At 31.6% G+C, this 23,291-nt stretch overlaps 1 protein-coding gene across 1 annotated transcript in view; it reads right to left on the reverse strand.

Annotated features, from left to right (window-relative positions):
• Positions 1-5,553: 5,553 nt before the first annotated feature.
• The window catches only part of Hsdl2 (Hydroxysteroid dehydrogenase like 2), a 37,902-nt gene continuing 20,164 nt past the window's right edge, over positions 5,554-23,291 (reverse strand). Inside the window, exons 3-8 of the mRNA XM_085807099.1 lie at positions 22,511-22,724; positions 16,358-16,461; positions 10,041-10,142; positions 7,047-7,235; positions 6,410-6,613; positions 5,554-5,883 (exon numbers count right to left, since the gene is read on the reverse strand). Coding sequence (XP_085663225.1) covers positions 5,639-5,883; positions 6,410-6,613; positions 7,047-7,235; positions 10,041-10,142; positions 16,358-16,461; positions 22,511-22,724 — 1,058 coding nt within the window. The 3' untranslated portion in view covers positions 5,554-5,638. The remainder of the gene's footprint in view (positions 5,884-6,409; positions 6,614-7,046; positions 7,236-10,040; positions 10,143-16,357; positions 16,462-22,510; positions 22,725-23,291) is intronic.

Here is a 23,291-nt window from a genome sequence, read left to right on the forward strand (position 1 = left end):
AATTCGGCAGGAAAGTAGCATATATATTTATGCATAAAACAAAATCAGTAATTATATACAGAAATGAAAACAATATTAAATTTTTGTAAGTTATCAGATAATGACATACTGGCGACTTAAACAGAATTATGTATAAAGTGAAAATAAACAGCATAAAATGAAAAAAAGAACATTAGTAGAATATGTAATCCTCCCCTCATCTGTATACAAAGTTTACAACTTGTGACCATGCTTTCAATTAGGTGGTCAATCACCGCAAAATTAAGCAATCGCCATTCTTCTTGTAGAGCAGTTTCCAGCTCAATAAGAGTGGCTGGAGGCGGAAAACGTGAAGATACAGCACGGCTGAGAGCATCCCAGAGATTTTCAATGGGATTAAGGTCAGGCGAATATGCTGGCCACATCATAGGCACAATCCCTTCACTCTCCAGGTAGTTATCGACGATGTCAGCTCTATGGGGATGTGCATTATCGTCCATTAAAACAAAAATAGAGCCAACTGCTGCAACGTACAATCTCGCAGTGGGTTTTAGGACTTCACTTCGATACACCGGACAGCTGTCAAAGAACCTTGTTTAAAGATGTGCAGGTTGGTGCGGTATCCTAATAAAATCCCTGTCCACACCATAATGCTTCCACCTCGGGATGTGTGATGTTTGGGACTGATTGCATGTTCGTTGTTTACGTCATATCCTTATACGCTTGTCATCTGGCTCCAGAGCAAATCTTGACTCATCAGTAAATATGACATTGCCCCAGACAGACACATTTCAATTGACATGTTCCAGGCACTACTGTAATCGTGACCCTTTTCATTGGACGGATAGAGGAAAACAAACTCTAGGTACCCGGGCGTACAGTCCACTCATATGTAATCTTCGGCGTACAGTAGCTGCAGATATCACCTTACCAATGGACGCTGTAACCATAGATGTCACACGTGTGGAGGTCGCTCTGCGATTCCGCTAGGCTACAATAGCAATATATCGATCTTCTGCTGGGGTTGTAACCCTTGGACGACCGGCTACGCGTCTTCGAACAACTGTCTGTGTGATTTGGAATTGTTTCCATAAACGTGAAATTACAGAATGATGAACGCTGAAGAAAAGACAAACATCTGTGATTGACTGTCCTGCTTCAATGTGCCCCACAGCACACCAGCGCTCAGAATCTTTCATTCGTCTTCTGGAAGTCATAGAAACATGCATGTCTTGAAAACAAATTGTATGAAAGTTTTAAACACCTTCTATGAGCACTTACAATCAACTTCTGTAACCCTTCATAAAGCTGGCTTCTTATAAGACTGCCTTTTTTGCACATTTCTTGACATGAAAGCGCGATTGGCTGTTACCTAACATATTTGCATACTTCCATCTACCTCTGTTGCGAATTGCATCCTCTTCAATTCTGATTTACTTCTGGAAATTAGCATTTTCCTCTCCGTGCTTAACTTTTGGAAGTGAGTGTATATAAGAAACTTTTATACTCATCATATAAAACACAGAATGTTTGATTCTCTAAAAATTGACCAAGCGCTAATATAAAAATTTGTGATATTTGACTCATTTCCAATTTGTCTTCAGGGAGTTGGTTAATAAATAAATAAAAATAATTCTGGGTTATTCCCCCCCTCAAGTGCCATTAAGTGATATTCTTCTGTGAATTACTAGTGTCTCTTTATAATTTTGTTTCAGTTGGTATGCCAGAATTTTCACACTATTAATTTATAAGTTTTCAAGCACTAAAATGCATACCGTATTTGACGGCATATAAGACACACCCTTATTTAGAAGGTCACACACAAGGGAAAAAAAGTTTGTCTATGTGTGTCTATATCTTTATCCGGGCTAAAAATAGCATTCAGTATTGAAATTTAACCTGTGTCCTTCACGTATAAGATGCAGGTAACTTTTTTGAGACCAAATTTAGGGAAAAAAGTGAGTCTTATATGCCGTCAAATACGGTAATTCATATTCCAATGAAATTTTCTTTCTTTAAAATCATTATCTAATTAATAATCATACAAAATATTTATTAAACTAGAAATATTTAAAATTTTTAATTCTTGCAAATGATTTTACAAGTTGACTTTGCACTAAGTTTGCCAGGGTTTTCTAGCACCTGGACTCCATAACAGCTGTTTTGGAGAAATTTATGTTAATGAATATTCTTCGTGACAGTCTGCATGAAAATGCTCATTACTCAGTCTATTACCATCATAAAACGTTTTCTAAACTGATGTTACTGACATTTTTAGTTACCAAGCTCCTACCAATTAGCCAACAAATCAGTTTGAATGTGTGCTCTCGCCACCTGAATAGTTTCAATGAATGCATCTTCCAGAAATTATTAATCATTTAGGAAATTCATTCCAATTTGATAACATAAGACCACATATATTTGGTCACCTGACAAAATTATTGGAGTTTGAATGAAAACTGTTGCCATGTGTATCATGCTTGCCTGATCATGTGCCCTCAGACTTTCACTAGTTTCGCTGTCTTCAAAATTTCTTTTGTGGTATAACATTCAATTCAGATGAGGTCATAAATGAGCACATTTTTCAGCTTTCCACTGATAAAGCTGGTTTTTTTATGAATAAGGAATTAAGAGCTCATTAAAAGAAAACAAAAAGTCATCAAACAAAATGGGTTATATACTATTGATGATCATTGTTCTTTACCTAAGTAAAGGACCTTTGTAGAAAAACATTTGTTATGACTTTTCAGACAACCAGATATAAGTATAGGGACTGGGAGACATACACAGATTTACATTTTGTAATTTTTAGAAACTTGATTTTGAAAATGCTGAAGAATGAGTACTTGGGTCATTTGAAACATATTTGTAACTCTAAGTACTTGTCTGCGACTATTGGTCGTGAAAATAAAGGCTGGGTAAGGTGTATAATCGTTACATATAAAAACCCAGACATCCATAAAATGCAAATTTGCATTCCAGATTGTAATTTAATCCTATTAAGAATGAACAAACAAGGGGATTCAAATTCTGCATAATTAATAGAGGAAATGAGGAGAGAGCACGCACTTCTAGAAAGTTCAGGAAATCCAGGTTGAAGTTTTGAATAACATTATCAAAATTCCTCTCTTTCCACCAAGGTTTGCAGCTTAAATAATATACTTAAGGACCACAATCAAGAAGTTCCGACTTTGAATCCAGATGTCATCAGCACCTTTTTTTAAAATCAATTCATCCCTGTATGTTTTATTTTAGAAGAAAATTTATTTATAAAAATTATTTTTAAGGAAATTAAGAAGAAAAAGTGCATTGCAGTTCATTCGGGAGGCAATTTTTTACTCCTGTAACTTAAATGTACTTATCAATAAATTTATTTACAATTGATTTATAATTTAAAGCATATAAATACTGACATCAGTACACTGAAAAAATGGTTTATCATAATTTAAATTTTTATTCGAAATGTGTGTGGAATGTAAAAATGTAATGGGCAAAAATAGCAACTCAATGTTCCAGATGATATATGGGAGAGATTTTTATAAGGGTAATGGAAATACACTTTTTCAGAAAAGGTATTTCAAAGGAAATTTCAGTTGTGATAAATCATCATTATTTAATGTGCCTGATTGCAGTATTTTGTATTTTGATTGTTCTTATAAAAAATTCCATCTATCAATGAGGAAGGCGAGTTTGTGAGAAACTTGTGTTTCGAAAACTCAAGTTTCTGAGAAAATATAATAAATTAGAACAAAATAAATGAAAAATTGTTTTATATAAAAAAGTGTTTTGCATTTTCTCTTATATTTTTTTGTGAATAAATATACTCTTTCATAATAGAGTCAAAAGTCTTTAATCTGGACTCGTTGGGATTTCGGCAATTCCGGATTCTAGATCATCAGTTTAAATCTGGTAAGATGGCATGCAGAAATTATAAAATTAAAAATATGAAACCGTAATTTATAAAATAAAGAGCAATTATGATCTAAAGGGTATCAAAATTTACGAAAAGAAAAGCTTAATATTTATTTGTTGAAAGAAATGTTTACTTTATTAAACATTTCTTTCAATGCGAGCATGCGTAAAGCATACATTACGCATACTCGAAATAAGAAAATTGCAACCAGAAAAACTATTTGATTTGTATTCGTGATATTTATAATGACAAGGAATTTGATTTAAATCATATCAAAGACGGAGTACATCAAGATGAAATACTACATTTAGTAAGGACTTATAAGCTGAATAAAATAAAAACATCTGCCCTGAAGACAAGGATAGTGCTGACAGATCAACTTCCAGTTCATTGCACGGTGCAACGTCCCCCCCCCTCCCGGCGCAGAGCAGCGTGAAATTGATAAACAGATTTCGGAATGGTTAGAGAAACAAAGGAGCTCTTATCCATTTTTTGCAGCAATTCCACTTTTTGTTTGATGGACATCGAAACATGCTTTCCCTTTGTAGATCCTTTGGCAGCTCCAGCATCGGAAATTCTATTTGACATAATCGAAAGTTCAAGCTAAAATTGCTCTAACAGTCTGCAAAAAATAATAAGCCAGATCCAATTCGAAGATTAAGGAACAACACAATCTGCAACATTAACTGAAATAGATAATTAGATAATTTTAGCTTAGCTTATACCGTCCGTTATACATTAAACGCGCATGTGTTAACCCATATGCGCATGCATCAACGTGTTATGCGTTGACGCATGCGCAGAAAGTTTGCAGCTTTGAGGTCTGGATTAATGACTTTTGACTGTACTATGTTTAAGAAAAGTGGTAGGAGCAGTTGGATTGACGTGACAGTTTCTTATTCGTAGCTGCATATGATATTGTTGAAATTATCAATGTGAAGGATGCTGAGAATAACTTCGATTTTCTTGCTTATTTTTTTATGAGTGTTATCTCTTTTTTCACATATATACTCATTTCAAGACCTCTATAATTATTGTTACGAATTTGGTATTTAAAAAGCTAATGTTAGTTCAATTATAAATTAAATGGTTTTATTTCTCGCGCAGTGCAGCGCGTGACGAATATTACAAGAAAGCTAAGCCGGAAAATTGAAAATACAAGAGCGCGTGCATTAAATAAATAAATATCTCTTTTTGATTTCGCGAAAGTACTGGAAAATTCTAGCGCATGATTTTAAAATCTTATAAAAGGAGGAAAACATCTCAGTTTGTAGGAGTTGCTTAGTTTGTTGTTGTTTAAAAAAAACTACTGTTGTTGATTGTAGCGAATTCGCGGATTAGCGTTCTTTAGCTGTTTTGAATTACGTTCTATTGGACATTTGAGTAGTTAAAAGAAAACTACTGTGAGATATTGTAATACTGCAAGGATAATTTGAGAAAATTTAAGCATTTTTGTTGTGATAATAATAAATTTTTGTTCATTTTTTCATCGGACTTGTGCATTCATTTCATAACGAACCCGTACGCACGCAACATTATACAGAATTTAAGCAAAATCAGTAACAATCTGGTTACTTTTGGCAGGTCAATGTAAATATTTAAAAATTATGCCGAATTTCGCTTCAGTTTAGTGAGTTAAAATTAAGTAACACATACACAAATTACAAATGCTGAAATTTATTAGATTTTATATAAAAATACACATTTAGTATAAAATTTTATAATAAAACATATGTAATTTTCTGATTATAATTTTGATTTCATTTTAGACATAAGTTTCTCAAGCTTCATAGCTAATCCCATATCACCTTTAAGTTTAAGTTTTCCAGATAAAAAGGCACTAGTTGGCTTCAATCTTCCACTAAACATATCAATAAAACTTTCCATGTCCAAGAAAAAGGAAACATCTGCTTTGCCTGATGGAGGATCTCCTTTTCCAACTGATCCTGATCCATTCTTCATATCAACAAACCACACTTCTTCAGCAGGTCCTAGAAATACAAATCAGTGTTTAGCCTGTATAATTTCAGAAAACATTTAACAGATTTGTTAAAATTTAACATTAAAAATGTATATTAATATAACAGACATGTACATCTTTCCCTGAGTTAACCTATAGATCAACAACAGAATATATAGGTTAACCCGAGTTAACCTATATATTCTGTTTCTCGTGAATGTGCATCTATAACCATATAGTAGATCCACATTCACGAGCAACAGAATATAAAACAAATGGTGAGATGCCTATTATTAATTCAGATTTTGTAGAGTATCTATAACATTTATTATTATTATTATTATTATTATTATTATTATTGTTGTTGTTGTTATTTATAAGCATGGTAGTTTACAGTTAACTATATAAAGGATTTGAGGCAAATAATTAAATTATTTTACATAGATAAAATCATTCTAATGTTCATTATAGTATTGACATTTTCTTCTTGACTAATTAAAATCAGAAAAACAAATTCCTATTATCTTAATTTAATATTAAGAAATTCAAGATCTTACCTGTTATATAAAATGCATAGACACCAGAGGTCTTGTTTACAAGGTCTTCATTTAAAAGAGATTTAATTTTGTTGAATACATCTTCAATAGAATTTCCATCAGAATCATTCTTTGTACTTTTCTGTGTATATAATCCATTAATATTAAAAGTAAACGATTTTAGCTCTTCATCAGGAAGAAAGAAGTCTGGGGACAATGGTTGTGCTATAAGAAAAATCACACACACATATGTATTTCTACAGACTAAAAGTTATCTTACTTAAGTTAGAAAATAATCTTTTTATCATGAAAACAAGTTCTACGTACTTAAAATTATAAATATTACACAAGTAGTTCATGCAATTTATAAAAGACACATAACTAAATGGATTTTGACCACTTTGAGAGAACTAATCCTCATACATATGCAAAAGAATACGTTATATAATTTCATACACAAAATATTCAATCTATACTATAAATTAATGTATCTATATTCATATGTGTGATTGTGTTCCATAACAGAATGATTACTTCATAGATCTTCAATCCTTTTTTTTTTTTTTTTTTACATAAACTTTTTATATTTTGCACGTGGAAATCATTTATTTCATAAATAATTAAACTACATGATGGAAATGCATTTTCATGACCTTACATGGATCCACTGCATATTGACTGAAATCTGTAACACCATTATTTTTCAATACATTTTCATCAATGAAAAATTGGCCGGTTGATCTGCTCATAAATATTGCATATGCCGCATCTGCTACAATATCTGGATATCTACAGTTTTTAGTGATATCTTTTCCACCAAGCATCTCCATAGCTGCAGTGGCAATAGCTGAAAATCAAAATATATTATAAACATACAACTCCCAAACAAGAAATTTAAATATGCAAAACAGAAAACACACTAAAATATAAAGGATAGATTATAAGCAGGTCAACAGATTTTTTTTATTAGGTACTTATACAGCAAATAATAAAGTGAAATGCATTAATGATATTCTATGAGTTTGAGACAAAACTCTTCAAAGGGGGGAGAAAAAGGATCACAATGGGTAAATGATTTATTCATATATGTCACATAGTTTGCTCACAGCTCATGAAGAGTTCATTAATCTTATTATGAGGATGTTTCTCATTTTGGTAGTACAAATGTTATGCCACAGAAATAATGCACTTGCCACAAATAACAGATTTTTCTATCTTCTTAGCTTGACACTACAATGAGTGAAGTCCCTTTGGTCAAGCAGACATATTCAGTGGTGAAAGCATTTGATTTGTCTCTCCTTTGGTAATGTTCCCCTTGCCTTTTGGTAAAGTTTCAGTGATTTTAACCTTCTATCCACATACACATATTTGTACTGATCTCGCTTACTCGCAGAAAAGGCAAGCCATACTTCACACCTACAATGAATATGCTTTTTAGTGCAATTACTGAAACATTTGCCTATATATAACGATTAACTAACTATATATAATAGTTAACTGGCAACAGAAATTAATATGTTTGCAACCCTCATTGATACATGATGCTGTCACAATAACAATCATGAAAACCTATATGCAGAAAGTGACTAAGTTTGTGACACAGGGAATAAATTTCTTTTCAGCATTTAATAATATTAATTAATAAAATTTAGCAAATTTAGATAATATAGCTGTAAACCACAACATGACTGCTTTTTATTTATTATTTTTTATGTAAATTAACAGTTGAATTAGATTTATCCGTCAATGTTTGAGTATGATCCCTGTCAAATGGCAGTCCCACTAAACCACTCTTTCTTCATAGTGGTACTAGAAACTGTCCAAAACTCTTCAGAGCAGCTCACTCGGGATATTGGTCACAACAGTTCTGATGCATCAATTTATTTCCAGTGTGGTAGTGCAACATTTTAAAACCATGAAATACTCCCATAAGAAATTTCGGAATAATTATTTTTAAAGCTGTAGAAGCTAGAACTTTAAATTAAAAATTAAAATTAAATAAATTCCTATGAAATAAGTTTAAACTGCAAAACCCTGAGCTTTTCTTATCAAATGCACAAACAAAACGTCAGTTCATTAACAAAATAATGCTTGTCTTTTGGAGCACAATGAATGCATATATTTGCACAGAGATAGTAATGTAGCTAAATGATCAGAACCCTTGAACATCTGTAGTTTCTACATGCTTTCAGCTCTCGGTAATACACTAAATTGATAGAATGCTAGTCTTGGATGTATTTTCATGTGTAAGTTATATTCAAAGCAATATGTCCATGAAATAAGTAGAATAAACTGCCATCTTGCATGTTCCATTGTCAACAGTTAACTGTATGTATAAACACATTACACATGCATTTACATCTGAATATGCATATAATTTATGAATGCAGATGATTCACATAGTTAAGAAATGTTTATCAGTGGAACTGATATATTCAAACCTTGTATGAAAAGAAGATTTTCATACTTATTTCATTCATATTTTTAAACTCGTCGGAATTTATTACAAAATACCGATATAGCATAGTAAGTATAGATTTATTATTAAGAAAAAATCATATTTTAAAGTAATTTGTAAAAAATATAATAAGTAAATAATTTTGTATAATAAATTAGATCCTATTACTAAAACATATATATATGCAGGCAATGAAATTTTTTCTTATACTCTGAATTAAGAAAATAAAATGCATTTAGATATTGAATCCTGGAAATTTGGCTCTCAGAATGTAAATTATATTTCTTTTATGAACTATTGTATAATAGTGCCTCATTTTTTAATACCTATCTGTGTCCATTACAGAAAAGTGCTCTGAAGGTGCAATCACATTGAAATATTAACAACATTTATTCTCTGTTCTAGAAATGATATTTATTATAACAGTAATTATGTCTCCGACTTCATTTATTGTTTTAAATGCATGTGTATATATACACGTTTATACATGTAAGATACAAAATATGAAAAGTCCCTTGACTCTCCATTTTAATTTGGTTATTTACCCGGCCTTAAAACCAGTAATTGCTTATAATAAATCTCTTTAAACTGCATCATTTAAAAATTAATCCTTCTCACACAATTCTTACATAATGCTAACAGATACTTGCATTATGCTTCAGCCTATAATAGTTTCAAATTTTGGTACCAAAACTTTTAGCAACCAACAATGATAAAACAGAGCCAAAACTAAATCATTCTGATCCAGGTTTTTTTCATTTTGGATATGTCACATTGCTCCTCTTGCTTCTCTGAAGTGCAAGTATGCTATACACTGTTACTTTCTCTTTCTTCAAATATTTCCAAAAAGAATAAATGCACTAATGTTAATAGTCAAGAGAAGGTGCATTTTATGCACCAAATTAGAGAGGCAGCTAAGTTGCCAGCTGCCTATCTATCAAGAATAAGGTTCAAACTGCAGCTACTGTATCAAGTTCATGATCAGATTTCAATGTCGCATCCACATCATTATTAAAAATGATATCATTACACACATAAATACATAAAAACAGCCGAATAACTTATAGAAATAGTTTTTAATATTAAACTCTGAAACATTTAAAATTAATTTGAAACATTAAAAATAAATCACTCTGAATGAATTTTAAAATATAACAGTTTGACTTTTATAACTATAAACGTAAACATAAATACCTGTTTTGGGCCACAAAGCATTGACAGCAATGTTGTCTGATTTAAGCTCTTCGGCCATTCCCAAGACACACATAGACATTCCATATTTTGCCATGGTATATGCTTAACGTGTTAAAAAAGGACAAAATAATTAGAGATATAATTAGAAAATATTCTTAATGTAAAAGAATAAAACAAGAGTAATAAATATTTATATAAGAAAAGTACCTTTTAAACCAACGACAAATAACTCTTGTTTAAATTTAAAAATACATTTATGATTATTTTAGAATACATATTTAGAAAATTATAAATGACAAATATATTGTTCACCGTGAAAGTCTTGATGCAGTTTCTAAATACTGATATACTAAATACCTGATAAGCACTGATATATACAAGCACTTGGTGAAATATGAGTCATCAATCTAACACCTTAATCCTATTACTTTGAGAAATCTCAAATACTACATATATTTATTTCATTTATTTTATATATCAGTTTCTTGAAAGAGTTATTAAATACTTAATGTATATTATTATTAATGTATAGTTATTAACTAGGGTACACAGATAAAATATTTCCATGTTATCTGAGTATATAAACCACTTAATGTATTCAGCCAAGTTAATTAGGGTACACGGATAAAATATTTCCATGTTATCTGAGTATATATGTTCAATAATTCAACCCCCCAAGATATGAATACAACAGAATACATCCGCTACTGTTTTGAGTTAAAATAAAGAAAGAGGTAAAGTTAAAATAATAAAAAGTTCGTGGGAAAAAGACCAGTTCCTGAATTTTTATCATTGTATTAAGGGGTTAACGTAAAATTAGTGCCTTCATTTGTACTACTGTATAATGTACAAGGCATTAAACTAATGAAACTTTGATGTCTTTTTATCCAACAGCATATAGTAACCATCCCTTCTTAACAAATTAAAACAGTGTGATGCTAGATCTTTCCTTGGTGAAAAATTAAATTATTCATGACAGTAAATGGGAATCAATGTGAAATTTCCCCTTCCATCCTCTGATATGGCACGGTAAAAATGAAATATTTTCAACACTTTACATTTTGTCTGGATAAGTATTGCTTCAATTTTATATTTGTCTACCCACTTATTAGCTATAATGGGTGTATAAACAAATGAAATTAATGACAACTGAAGCTATGGAAACTGTCTTGAAAGAATCCAAATCATATACCCTTCTCAGACAGAAAATATCTCTTGATAAATGTATATAAATGATTGTATCTATGTCACAATATAAAGAAACAGCCAAGACTGTATAGTTAAAATTATGCTATGATACTGATTACTTTTTTTCGTGACTAAAATAAATTTGATGTAAAATTATTGCATAGCTTCTCATACACATTTGACCCCTGAACTTTGTGAGTCTATTTGTATGCAGATTTCCTGTATAAAATGCTGAATTCTTCCCCTCTCCGGATTTATAAGAATTTGAGGAAACAAGCAGACATGCAATATATCTTACAAATATAAAAAGTTAAAAAAAATACCTGATATCTTGTGAATGCCAAAAATATACATCTAACTTTTAATTTAGCCTATCGTTTAATACCACTGAATAAACATATATCTATTATAAAAAGGGAAAAATCTGCCAAGATAAAGTGTACAAACACTTATAGACATCATGATACCTGATAATTTGATGTAAACAAAGCATACAATCAGCTGTTATACATATTGCACAACTGCAATATCATCACAGCTATCACTAACCACCAAGTTAAGGTGCTGTGAGTATCTATTTAATGTACATGATGATGCCAATCACATGTATCTGAGTAGTATCATTTTAATGCAATATAAATACTGTCGAGAGATTTCTACAGGTATCTTTCTATAAGTAAAGAAATCTTAATTAGCCAATTGAAAGGGTTATTTTGGATAACTATGAAAAAGAAAAACTAAATTTGTGATTTGCAGACTGATGATATATATATATATTCAGTATGCCGTAATATATATACATTGTCAGTAAGTAAGTAAGTAATGTATGGCATTTTCTTGAGTACAGGACTAGTTAAAGGCATCAACTGGAAGAAAAGAAGACAGCCACAAACTAACTGGTACATCACTAAGTCTTCCAGAAATTCTTCAAAATGTGAATAGAGGACTCATGCTCCACCACGACAATGCATCTTCTCATTAAGCAAGACTGACTATTGAGTTTCTAGAACAGAAGTACACCAAAGTGATAGAATGCCACACTATTCACCCGATCTAGATGTGTGACTTCTGTCTAAGAGCTTACATGGACGTTGTTTTCAATCCAAAGATGAGATTCAGGAAACTATCAATGTATTTTTCCATTCATTTCAAGAAATGAATGGCTTGAGGCATTTAATCTCTAGAAAATTTGTCTAGAGAAGTGCACTGATGCTGCAGACTCCTAAATTTTCATAACTTCTATGTGCATCTAAAAAATATTCTATGTGCATCTAAAAAATTTCAGAGTGTCTCTCATAAGAACTTCTGATGCATCTAAAAATGCCTAGTAAAATTTCACTGCATATTTTCCGAAGTGCTATTTTATTATTATATTCAAATCTCCTTTGACTGACTAAGTCCAACAGAATTTCAACAGAAATCATTGCTGTCTTGGAACTAATGCAATTGTCAGTATCTTCTTCATTTGCATTTTAAATATCACTCACTACCTCTTTTATTCTTGTGACATTTGAAACTATATCTGCATCACTCAAGCACTGAAAGCCAGGCTTCAGTTGAATCGCCACTGAACCAATCCTCGATGTTTTCCTGATCAACGATCAGGAAGTTGTCCACCAATTTCATATTCTTCTGCAAGCTTTACTGTACATTTCTTTTATTGGCCATGTTCAGATATTTTGATTAATGTTAAGTTTTTGTTTTCATGTTGAAAGAACTTTCTTGAGCTTAGTACTTGTAGTGGGTTCTTTACTTATTTTTTAAGTCTAAAATTTTAAAACTGGTTTTAACAGAATAAGAAAACATGCAAAAAAATACACAGGAAACAAAAAAATTTCAGTGATCAGCAGAAACGATGACTTTGACTATGCACATGCAGAACAAACTGTACCAAGTAATAGCTGAAACTAAATTTAAAGATGCAACTCAGTAGTTTTTAGAGCATGCTCAGACTTGTGCATGTTTGATTTTTTACACTCTCACACATAGCATTGATTGTGTATGTGTCAGCACTACCATACACAGATAATCTGCAAATTGGATAGTCACCAGTCTATTGCACCAGAGACTTGGTGAGGTCAGTTTATATATTTAAATTAGTTTGTCCTCCTCAGACGTCTTACCGTATAGCTCATCTGTACTTTTGAAGAGAAAATTATTCGTAAAATGAGCATGACTAGGCTCCTATTCTCTTTATTTATTCAACTATCAAAGTTGTAATCATTGTCATTTTATTTGGAAAGAACTAAGAACATTATCTGCTATCGAACAAAAAGAAGATTTCTTAGGTGGTAAATTGTTGGTGCGGGGAGGGAAAATTATTCTTGCAGATGTTGCAGAAGGAAGATTTGAATGCTCTAGGCTGTAGATACAAGCATCTGCATTCCTACATCAAGCATTTTTGCACAGCTATTTGTTTTGAATTCCTGTTAATGGGCAATAAATCTCATCCTCCTAAAGCAGCACGCATCAGTGACTTTTTTTCAAAATGATGGTATTGAACGAATGGCCATGCAGACCAAATTTTCAGACTTGAATTCCATACAGCAGACATTATAACTCATCAGATATTGTCGGGTATATTAGCAATTTCAATGATGCCAACAGGCAACTAAACTATGATGCAGTGTTTAGAACTAGCAGATGCTGGATCTACTAGTTCCAAGTGGCACTAAAGTAGTAGTACATTCAAAATGCATCAATATGGCACCAGAAATGCATGATATGGGTTAAATATAAAAATACCATGAATCCTGCCACACAGAATGCTCAGGAGTATTTTCACAGATAAGTTATTGGATGGCACCATCCGCTACCTTTTATGAGTTGCAATAGGCACTTTTTGAAGATTCAATGAAACAAGATGTTTATAAATAGCCGAATTATATGCATACCTCATAGCTACCACTTCTGAATATCTCAGTTTATCCTACGTATTAAATGCATTTCCCCAAGTACAAGAATTATTTTCATAGATATCCATTGCATGGGATATTCTGTGACCTTTTCTCTTGTGCATTTTGATTAAATTTATCTGATCCCACATCTTCTCATGATTGTGTATCTATATATGCTTCAACTTTATACTTTTCATTTAATATGCACTTTCTTCATTCATATTTACCTTTTAAACATTTATATAAATAAGATTTGTTTGCCAAAATTTGTTCAAGTTTGATATCTAAACACATCATTAACTTTTAACTGATATGGTGAAAAAGTTATGGGTAAATGGTATGGTTATATCTTATGCATCCATAAAATAAATCTATACTTTTTGCAGACACTTTCCTGACACATAATTATTTCTACATATTAATAATTTATTATATGAGAATAACCACTATTATTATTGAAATGATAAAGTTACTTAGAAACAGAGTGTACCCCATGTAAATAAGAATACAAATCTGCGTTTTGATGTATGATGTCTGTGTTCTAAGGACCCACAGCATAACAGCTTAGGATTAATAGAAGCCAATTACACAACTTTAGAGAGGTTCGAATCCCGCGAACCGGCTGGCTGCATAGGTGTTTTCGTGGTTTTCCCCATGTGTAACGTATATACGAGCCAGTTTCCCTTAAAAAGTCCTCCACGAAGGCATCCCTCCCTTTAGGCAGATAGCCCAAGTGTGCTTTGCCATAATTAAATACACCAACACAACTTTAGTATCTGCTTATATACACTATTCCAGGAATAAATATTTGCAATATGCTCACTAACAAGATTAAAAAAGCTTTTCCAAGAATATGGCTTAGTATCTAAATAAATCTAAGATATAAAATTTAAACACTGAGTTGGCAAAGAATCAATGTCACATATGCATTAACTACCACATTACCATCATCAGATAGTTCACATGTGATTCTAATTTAGCTGCATGGTCCTGCTTACAATGTAAAAGCAGGCACGACAAAATTCTTGAAACCAGTTTCTCTCAGTGGATATTTACTTTGTGCAGATAAAATATGCAAGCATTATAAAAAAATATGCTACATAATGTTTAACATGTACTTCAAGAAAGTAAAAGTAATTGAAAAGAAAAAGGACAAAATTCAGGACTTATGCAGAGGGTAAATTTGTTAATAGCTGTTTTCAAAATGAAAGACAGAACTATTCTGATGAACAGAAACAAACATAATACCAACTAGCTAGAATTGGTAGTTATTCAACAGTGAAGGTAATTTCATGAATTACAGTAATTAAAACTATTTCCCATTATTAGTAGCATTTTATAACAATATAAGGTTTGATTTTTGTTATTAATTTAGGTAAAGTTGTGTTTTCAATAGCTGATTAAAGATCTTGAAGGATTTTTATTATCACTGATAATGAAAAGATTAATTCTATAAAATTTATGGAATTAAGCAAGTCTTAATTCTCAGCTGCTGGATACATTATTTTTTGAGGCTGGGAGGGGGGTTTATTTTCCCCTGATAAGAGTTTCAAAAGTAATTTCTTCAATAAGTTTTATTACTAATGCCTACCATATGGATGTAAAACCTTTCATCTTAGACCTTTCCGTTGATTTTCCATAATTTTATTGTTAGTAACCCCTTAAGAGTCAAAAGACATGCTTGTTGCAATCTGTAAGCAAAGGGACATCAGCCTTTGAGAGTAAATACTATGAACTTGGCTCTTATTTAATAGTTTACTATGCAGGTTAGTGTAATAAGTTTGTAACATCAGTAGTCATAAATGGCTCATTAGATTCTTTCATATGACAGGGAGTCGACCCAATGGATAGAATTCATGAGATTTTATTTTCTGTGCAGTGCCTTTAAATAAATCGGGTAAATACTTAAACTACTGCTAGTAATGTTTTTCTTAGGATAATCAGGACATCCTTCATAGTTTGCAAGCTATGTTCTCTCACAGTTAGAGCACTCCCTTTGCAAAAACAAAATTTCAACAAGCAAAAGTGTTAAATAATCTGTAAAAGTGCAAAATTACAAATTATCTTCTTATGAAGCAGTTAAACCAAAAAGGAGAGAAATGCAACTCAAGCAATAAAAAAAGTAATGAATCCATCAATTAAATTCTGGTAAAGTAAATACATAACTAATATGCTTAGTGCATTCCTATTATATTTTTTAAATAATAAATTTGTTGCTAAAATATTTCTTACCAACATGATTTTTGAACCAACGAGATTCCATGAGCAGTGGTGGGCTAATATTCAAAATATGGGCATTTGAAGATGCTCTGAGATATGGTATGCAAAGTTTGGATCTATAAAATAAGAATAGCACACAAGACATATTAGGTGTTTTTTTTTAAATATTTATTGGATAACTGTAAAATTTAGAAACTGGTATAGGATATTAAAATTAATTCAAGCAAATGACTTAACTGAAATGTTAATGTTTTGATTTGAAATTATTTTCAGAAATGCATATCGCTGCAAATTAATCTTCAAAAATCATGCAAACTCATTGTAGCATTACATAACAACAAACAGACTAATCAATAAGATCAGCTATGTTGCTCACACACATCTTACCTAATAAATTCATTTATTCCTGCTAACTACTTGTACTATGTCTCATACATAACAGAACTCTTCATTTCAGTTTGACATCATGCAGAATGTTAAGGCTGTTCCAAGCAATTTTTCTCCAGAAATTATTTAATTTCATGAAAATGAGCAATTTAGCATACCGAACTAGCTTGTTTTGTGGGCAAAAGAGAGGCCAAGTGCTGTGAATTTATTTCCATTTTCCTTTGAACCTCTATTTCTTCCTTACAAACTGTTTTCAGATGAGTATACAAATTTCTTACGGATCCACTCTGCAGCTCAGTACTTTATTATATGATTGCAGCATTATTATATTATTTGTTAACTGTTCTGAAATTTTTTCAATCTCTGACTTATTTTGAACATACATTTCACATAGAAATTGAATGAAATACAGTACAAAGTCCGAGATCCAGAGCTGCGGTGATTTCAAAAATTTCTGGATTTTAGATCAGTAGATTAAATTTAATAAAATTATATCAAGACACGTCAAAATTGGGGTTTCACTTATATTTTAGGTGAAACAGAAAAATGCTCACCTAACAACCATTGAAGAGCTAAAAGTGAGATCCTTACCAACATCAATCAGTACAATATCAATCTATGTACTGTCTTGAAAATGAACAATTTAGAAGTTATTGCAAAACTTCCTCCAATAGATTGCTTATCATTACCAGCATTATAATATGGTCATCCATACAAGAATCTGCAACAGCACAAACATTCATTATTGAACAACTCCTAAGATAGCGGATCTCATTTTTAAGGAATGTAAATGAATTGCACTGTATTAAGAAAAACAGAGAGAATTTTTATAACTTTATATAATTAGAAAAGTTAATGAAATTACAGATATTTGAGTATAAATGTACATTACTCTATAAAAGATTTAAATTTTCAAACAGCAAGCTGTTACAAAGTTAGGAAAAATAATTTTTAACATGGTTAAATTTTTAACTTGGATCCAGAAACTGACATAGTTGAAGTGAAAAGCAATGGTGCCATAGTTATTAATAAAAAAAATTTGTTCAGTTATTACCCATTAATAATAAACTAACTATGCTATTCACATGCTACATTTAGCAATTATTGTTTGCAGCCTTTTACATAAAAAATACTAATTTCAATACCTATGTCATAATTCAGAAATCAGAAAGAATGCATAAAGTGTGAAGTAAATGACAAAATGAAGTTTAACAGCAACAAAAGAATATTACTATGAACATTTTAATGTTTCCAAAATATTAAATAAGAAAAATCTTAAATGATTTTCATGTGTGTGGGGGAGGATTTCAGTTACTTTATTATAAAGGCCAGTAAATTAATAACGAGTCAGTGAATATTGCACAAAAAGTATGGTATGTAGAAAAGTGCAGATGGGTCGGAAATGGAGTCAAGTCTGGCCTAATGATTCAGGCACATCTCTCTCGCCAAATGTCCAGCAAGGAGTGAGAAAGGATGATAACTGAGCATCAGCTATGTCCAGTCATTTCTTTTTTGAAAGCGACACAGAATGGAGGCATTCAAAGCAGAGCAGCATGGTGTTGTGCATTTTTTGATAGCAGAAGGTGTAAGAGGGCATAAAATTCATAGACGAACGAAAAGGATCCATAGGGAGTACTGTATGTCAGGGGCAAGATTTCATGAGTGGCCCAAGTGCTTTCATGAAGGATGCATATTGATCGCTGATGACCTGTGGAGTGGAGCACCAAAGTGTGTCACAGGAAAGCATGTTGCAAAAGTGGATGAGCTCATGAAGAAAGACTGTCATCTAACAGTGGATGACATTTCTGTATCAGTGGGGCTTAGCCATGGTACGGTTCACGGAATCATCAAGGACGGGTTGAAGTTAGTTAAAATGTGAGGGCAATGGATCCTGCATTATTTGACATCAGAATAAGAGGGATGTCACATGGGCATGGCCATGCCGTGCTTGCAGGGCATGGCCATGCCCATGCAGTGCCCATCATCATTTAATGATGATGGGGACATTAGTTGGTGCCACCACTCTCAGCCCGAGTCAAAATGGCAAAGTCTTCAGTGGAAGCACACATATTTCCCTCCACCAAACAAATTCAAGACCCTCCACACTAGTGCTGGCAAGTACTGCTTTCATTCTTCTTTGATTGTAAGAGACCGCTTCTTGTTGATTTCCTGGAGCTACGGTCAATGCTCAGTGGTATTGTGAAACCTTATTGTAGCTCGGGAATGCAATCAAATCAAAATGTCTTGGTAAACTTTCTCATGGTGTCATTCTGTTGCATGACAACGCTAGACCACACACAGCCAACGCAACAAAGGAATGTCTGCAGAGTTTCAAGTGAGAAGTCCTGAGCCACTCCAGCTATTGTATAGATCTATTCCAATGCAGTGGCGTAGCAAGGGGGGCAAGGGGGTGTATAATGCCACTCGCAGAGGGGTACCAAATGGTCTCCAAACAAGATTTTCATCCTATCACTGTGTTTTTTTGTATGGGGGCGCCAGTTATGCTCGCTACTCCACTGTTCCCATGCGACTTCAACATCTTCGGTGAACTCACAAAAGCACAGTGGGGACACCAATTTCAAATGGACAAAAGTCAAGGAGTGCTTGCACAACTGGTTCAAACAGCAACCAAAGGATTTCTATGAACACGGCATCATGCGCCTGGTGTCATGATGGGATAAACACCTACGAACAATACTTTTGAGTTTTTTTAAATAATTACTGGGAAATTGCCTCCGATTTATTATTTATTGACTGCTCCTAATATTTTGTGTCAAATACCTTTTATTTTCTTTTATTTAATTTTATAGCTAAGCAAACTGAAAAACTTCGAAAAAAAATCCATTTTTTTAAATTGATTTATTTATTGTTATTAACATTACTTGGTAAAAATTCAAAAATCATTAGTCAGCTTTTCAGAAAAACCATAACACGAAAACCAGCATTTTTCTAAAATTATTTTTTGTATAAACCTTAATACGAACATATGAACTAAATACATAATAAAGCTGAATAACCAATGCATGTGCTTTCCTTTCGATAAGAGAAAAGGTTAGGTAAGGTTATTTGAAAATAGCAATGCATACAAAAGATGTTTCAAATAACTGGAAAAAAATGTTATTCCTATATTATGAAATGAAATGACACTGGAAAAGAAAATTGTCATTTATACTAGTAGATGCAAAATAGTTTTCTTTCTCAGTTTGCAAGTACTTTGCAAAATACTGCACATCACTTACATGGTTAATAAAACATACCTAATATGCCAACAGAAAATTCTTTCCTCTGTCGATAAACAAAAATTTTTCTTTAAAAAGAAACTAACAAAACTTTGATTTAATACTTTTCCCCCTAATTTATACATATACACAGCAATTTAAATTATTCTCTCAAATCCTGTAACATAACATTTCATCTTTCAACTAACATATTTTAAGCAGTATGTTGCATTTTGTTTATTAAATGTTCTTTAGCTTTACAAACAAATTTACTGTGAACTGAATTACAATAATAATGAATCTTATCAATAAAACTGAATCATGTAAAAAATAAAGATAAATTTAATGAAAAATTGAATAACTACTTACACACAAGCATAAATCGAAAAAAATTTGCGAACTGGTTTGTTGCGTAAATAAGCAATAAAATTAGCCAAAGTAGCTATAAATGCATAAATAAATATTACAATCTAATTTTAACAATTAATTAGACTAACTAAATTCTGGGAAGTGGTCTGAAACCATAGTAAACTGGCTGAATGATGAATAGAAACTGGCTCACTGATTACACATGCTTCAATAAACAACTCCTTTTTAAATAAAATGTGACACACATTATACATCGAAGCCTATTCTGAAAAACAAACTACTGTCTAAAGTAATAGAACAAAGCAGATTAACACAGATCATTTCATAAATTACTTATTTCCCAAATTATTTATCCACTTATTACTTAATGCAGTGACATTCAATCGAATGCCTACTTTTCATACATGCCGATAACACATTAAATCCACACAGAGAGACATACCTTGCCCAAAAAGGTCCTTATGCAGTTTTTATTTTGGACTATTAGTTGTAGACATATAAGGTTGCCTCAGAAAAATTTTTAAATGATTCAAGTTCTCATGTTATATTATTTAAAAAAAACTTGCAAAAATCATGAAATTTAATTCTTTTATATGGTGTTTCAGTCTCCATACTTATATTTAGTACAAGTTTAAACTGATCACAAAAAGTAACACATAAAAAATTTGACTCTTGTATCACAAAATTTGAGTGATATACTTAATTTTAAATTTTGGGATTTTTACCACCTTTCTTAGCTTTTTCTAAGCAATTGGTAAAAAAAATAATTTGAAAAATTTGAAGTTCATTTTTTCCTTTTTAATGGCATGAGTGATATTCTTTTGTGATCTAGTAGCATATAATATTCTTTCATTTATAAGTTTGTTAAATATGGCATATCAAAAAAAATTTCACACAAGTAATTTACAAGTTATCAATATATTTTTCATAGTCTCAAGAATTTTTTAAAATTTAAAATATGAAAATTTATTAATTAAAATTATTTATCATTTTTAATTTATGTAAAGAGTTTCACGAGTTGGGTATGTGCTAAAATTGAAGTTGCAGCTATTTCTTAGAACATGAATTTTACAAGATTCTATGAATAATAGCTCTTTTTTGGGGGGAGGGGGGAATATATTGATAAATTCTTTTTAAAATAGTATGCATACCAGTGTTTAACATTTTACACTATTAACTTCAGAAACCTTTTCTAAATTGACATTTCGCTTTTAAATACCTGTAAATTTTTTATTTCATTCAAATGGTGAATTATTTCTGAATTTTCAGGAAACATGATCTTAAGTTTTAAAATTAAATACCATGGTAAATTTGTGTCATACAGAAGTCAAATTTTGTTTCATTTATTTATTTTTCAAATGAGCAAAAAATTTTCATAGACAGAACAACAGGGATTAGTGGCTGTATAAAAAGTTAGATTTCATAACTTTTATGCAATTGGTTTTGCAATTTTACAAATGTGAAAAGTTTTTTGTGTATATGTATGTATGTGTAAACATATATATAAAAATTATTCAATTATGGCAAAGCACATGAGGGCTTTCGCAATCTGCCTAAAGGGAGATATGCCTTCGTGGAGGACTTTCTAAGGGAAACTTGCTCGTATACACGTTAAACATGGGGAAAACCACGAAATCGCATATGCAGCCAGACCATTCAAAGGATTTGAGTGTTCAGCGTCTTTACCGCTTGGCCGCTGGTGGGCCATATATATAAGGAAGCTAAAATTTAAATTTCTTGCAAAGAGTCAAGATTTATTTCTTTTAACATTACATAACTTGCTTAGTGATTTCAAATATCTTTCAATGTGTGTAGATGAATGTATTTAAATCCATATAAAACCTAATGCATATGAATATTAAAGCAACTTGCTTTGGTTTACTTGATTATGGCAAAACATGCAAGCACCTAACTGATCTTCCTAAATAAAAGAATGCCTTTATGGAGGTCTTTCTAAGGGGAATTAGCTCATATCCATGTTACACATGCAGAAAACCATGAAAATACCTATGTAGTGAGCCCATTTGCCTGTAATCTAACCCAGGTTAAAGTACAACTGTTCAGAAAATTTATTGCTCGGCCGCAAATACTAAAAACAAAGGTACATTTGAAAAAAAAAATTAACTAGCAGTTCAGTTTTTTTAAACAGACCTTCTTGATAAGAGATCAAAGTTTTTAGCAAAATACCTACACCAAAAATGTTCCTCTCGTATTAATATTATGCATTAGATCATAACGTTTCATTGGAGTGTCTACAGTTCCAGTCAGATGTATAGCACTTGCATTGTTCACCAATATGTCAATTCCTCCAAATTTATTCACTGCTGCATTTACTGCTTGCTGAACATCCTCTTCATTTCGTACATCAACTATACATGGTAAGCAGCGTCCACCTACCTCCTCCACTACAAAAGAAATATACACTTCTTAAAATAAAAATAACCAGTTTCCATAAAATGGAAAGATTTTTGCTAAACAGTAACTACATGTTAAAAATAACTGCATACATTAACATATGTTTTAAATTTGTTTGATGCCTTAACTGCATTAAGTATCAATGAGTTGATAACAAGCAACACTGAAGTGGTAAATTTGATCCAAAAGGAAGAATATATTGAAATATCCCAATAGTAAGTAATACCCCAATCTCTAATTTTTATGGATTCCAGGAGAGTGGGATATTTATTCTTAACACCTCTGGGAAATTTTTTTGCAGTTTAAACGTGATGCTTAAGTATATAAGCTAGTTTACCAGTCTAGAATTCTAAATCCTTCTGAAAAATATATATGCTCAGTTTGAAATATATTGTTGCGTGCGTACATGTTCGCAATAAATTGAATGCACAAGTCCAAAGAAAAGTGAATAAAATTCATTCTTATCACAAAAAATATAAACAAAATGCTTAAATTTCCTTAGAGATATTCGTACAATATCGCAATATCTCACAGCAATTATCTTTTAAACTACTAAA

The sequence above is a fragment of the Stegodyphus dumicola genome, chromosome X1, assembly GCF_044657685.1.
Source record: "Stegodyphus dumicola isolate Sdum_Otavi_A_Nest chromosome X1, ASM4465768v1".
NCBI classification, from domain to species: Eukaryota; Metazoa; Arthropoda; class Arachnida; order Araneae; family Eresidae; genus Stegodyphus; species Stegodyphus dumicola.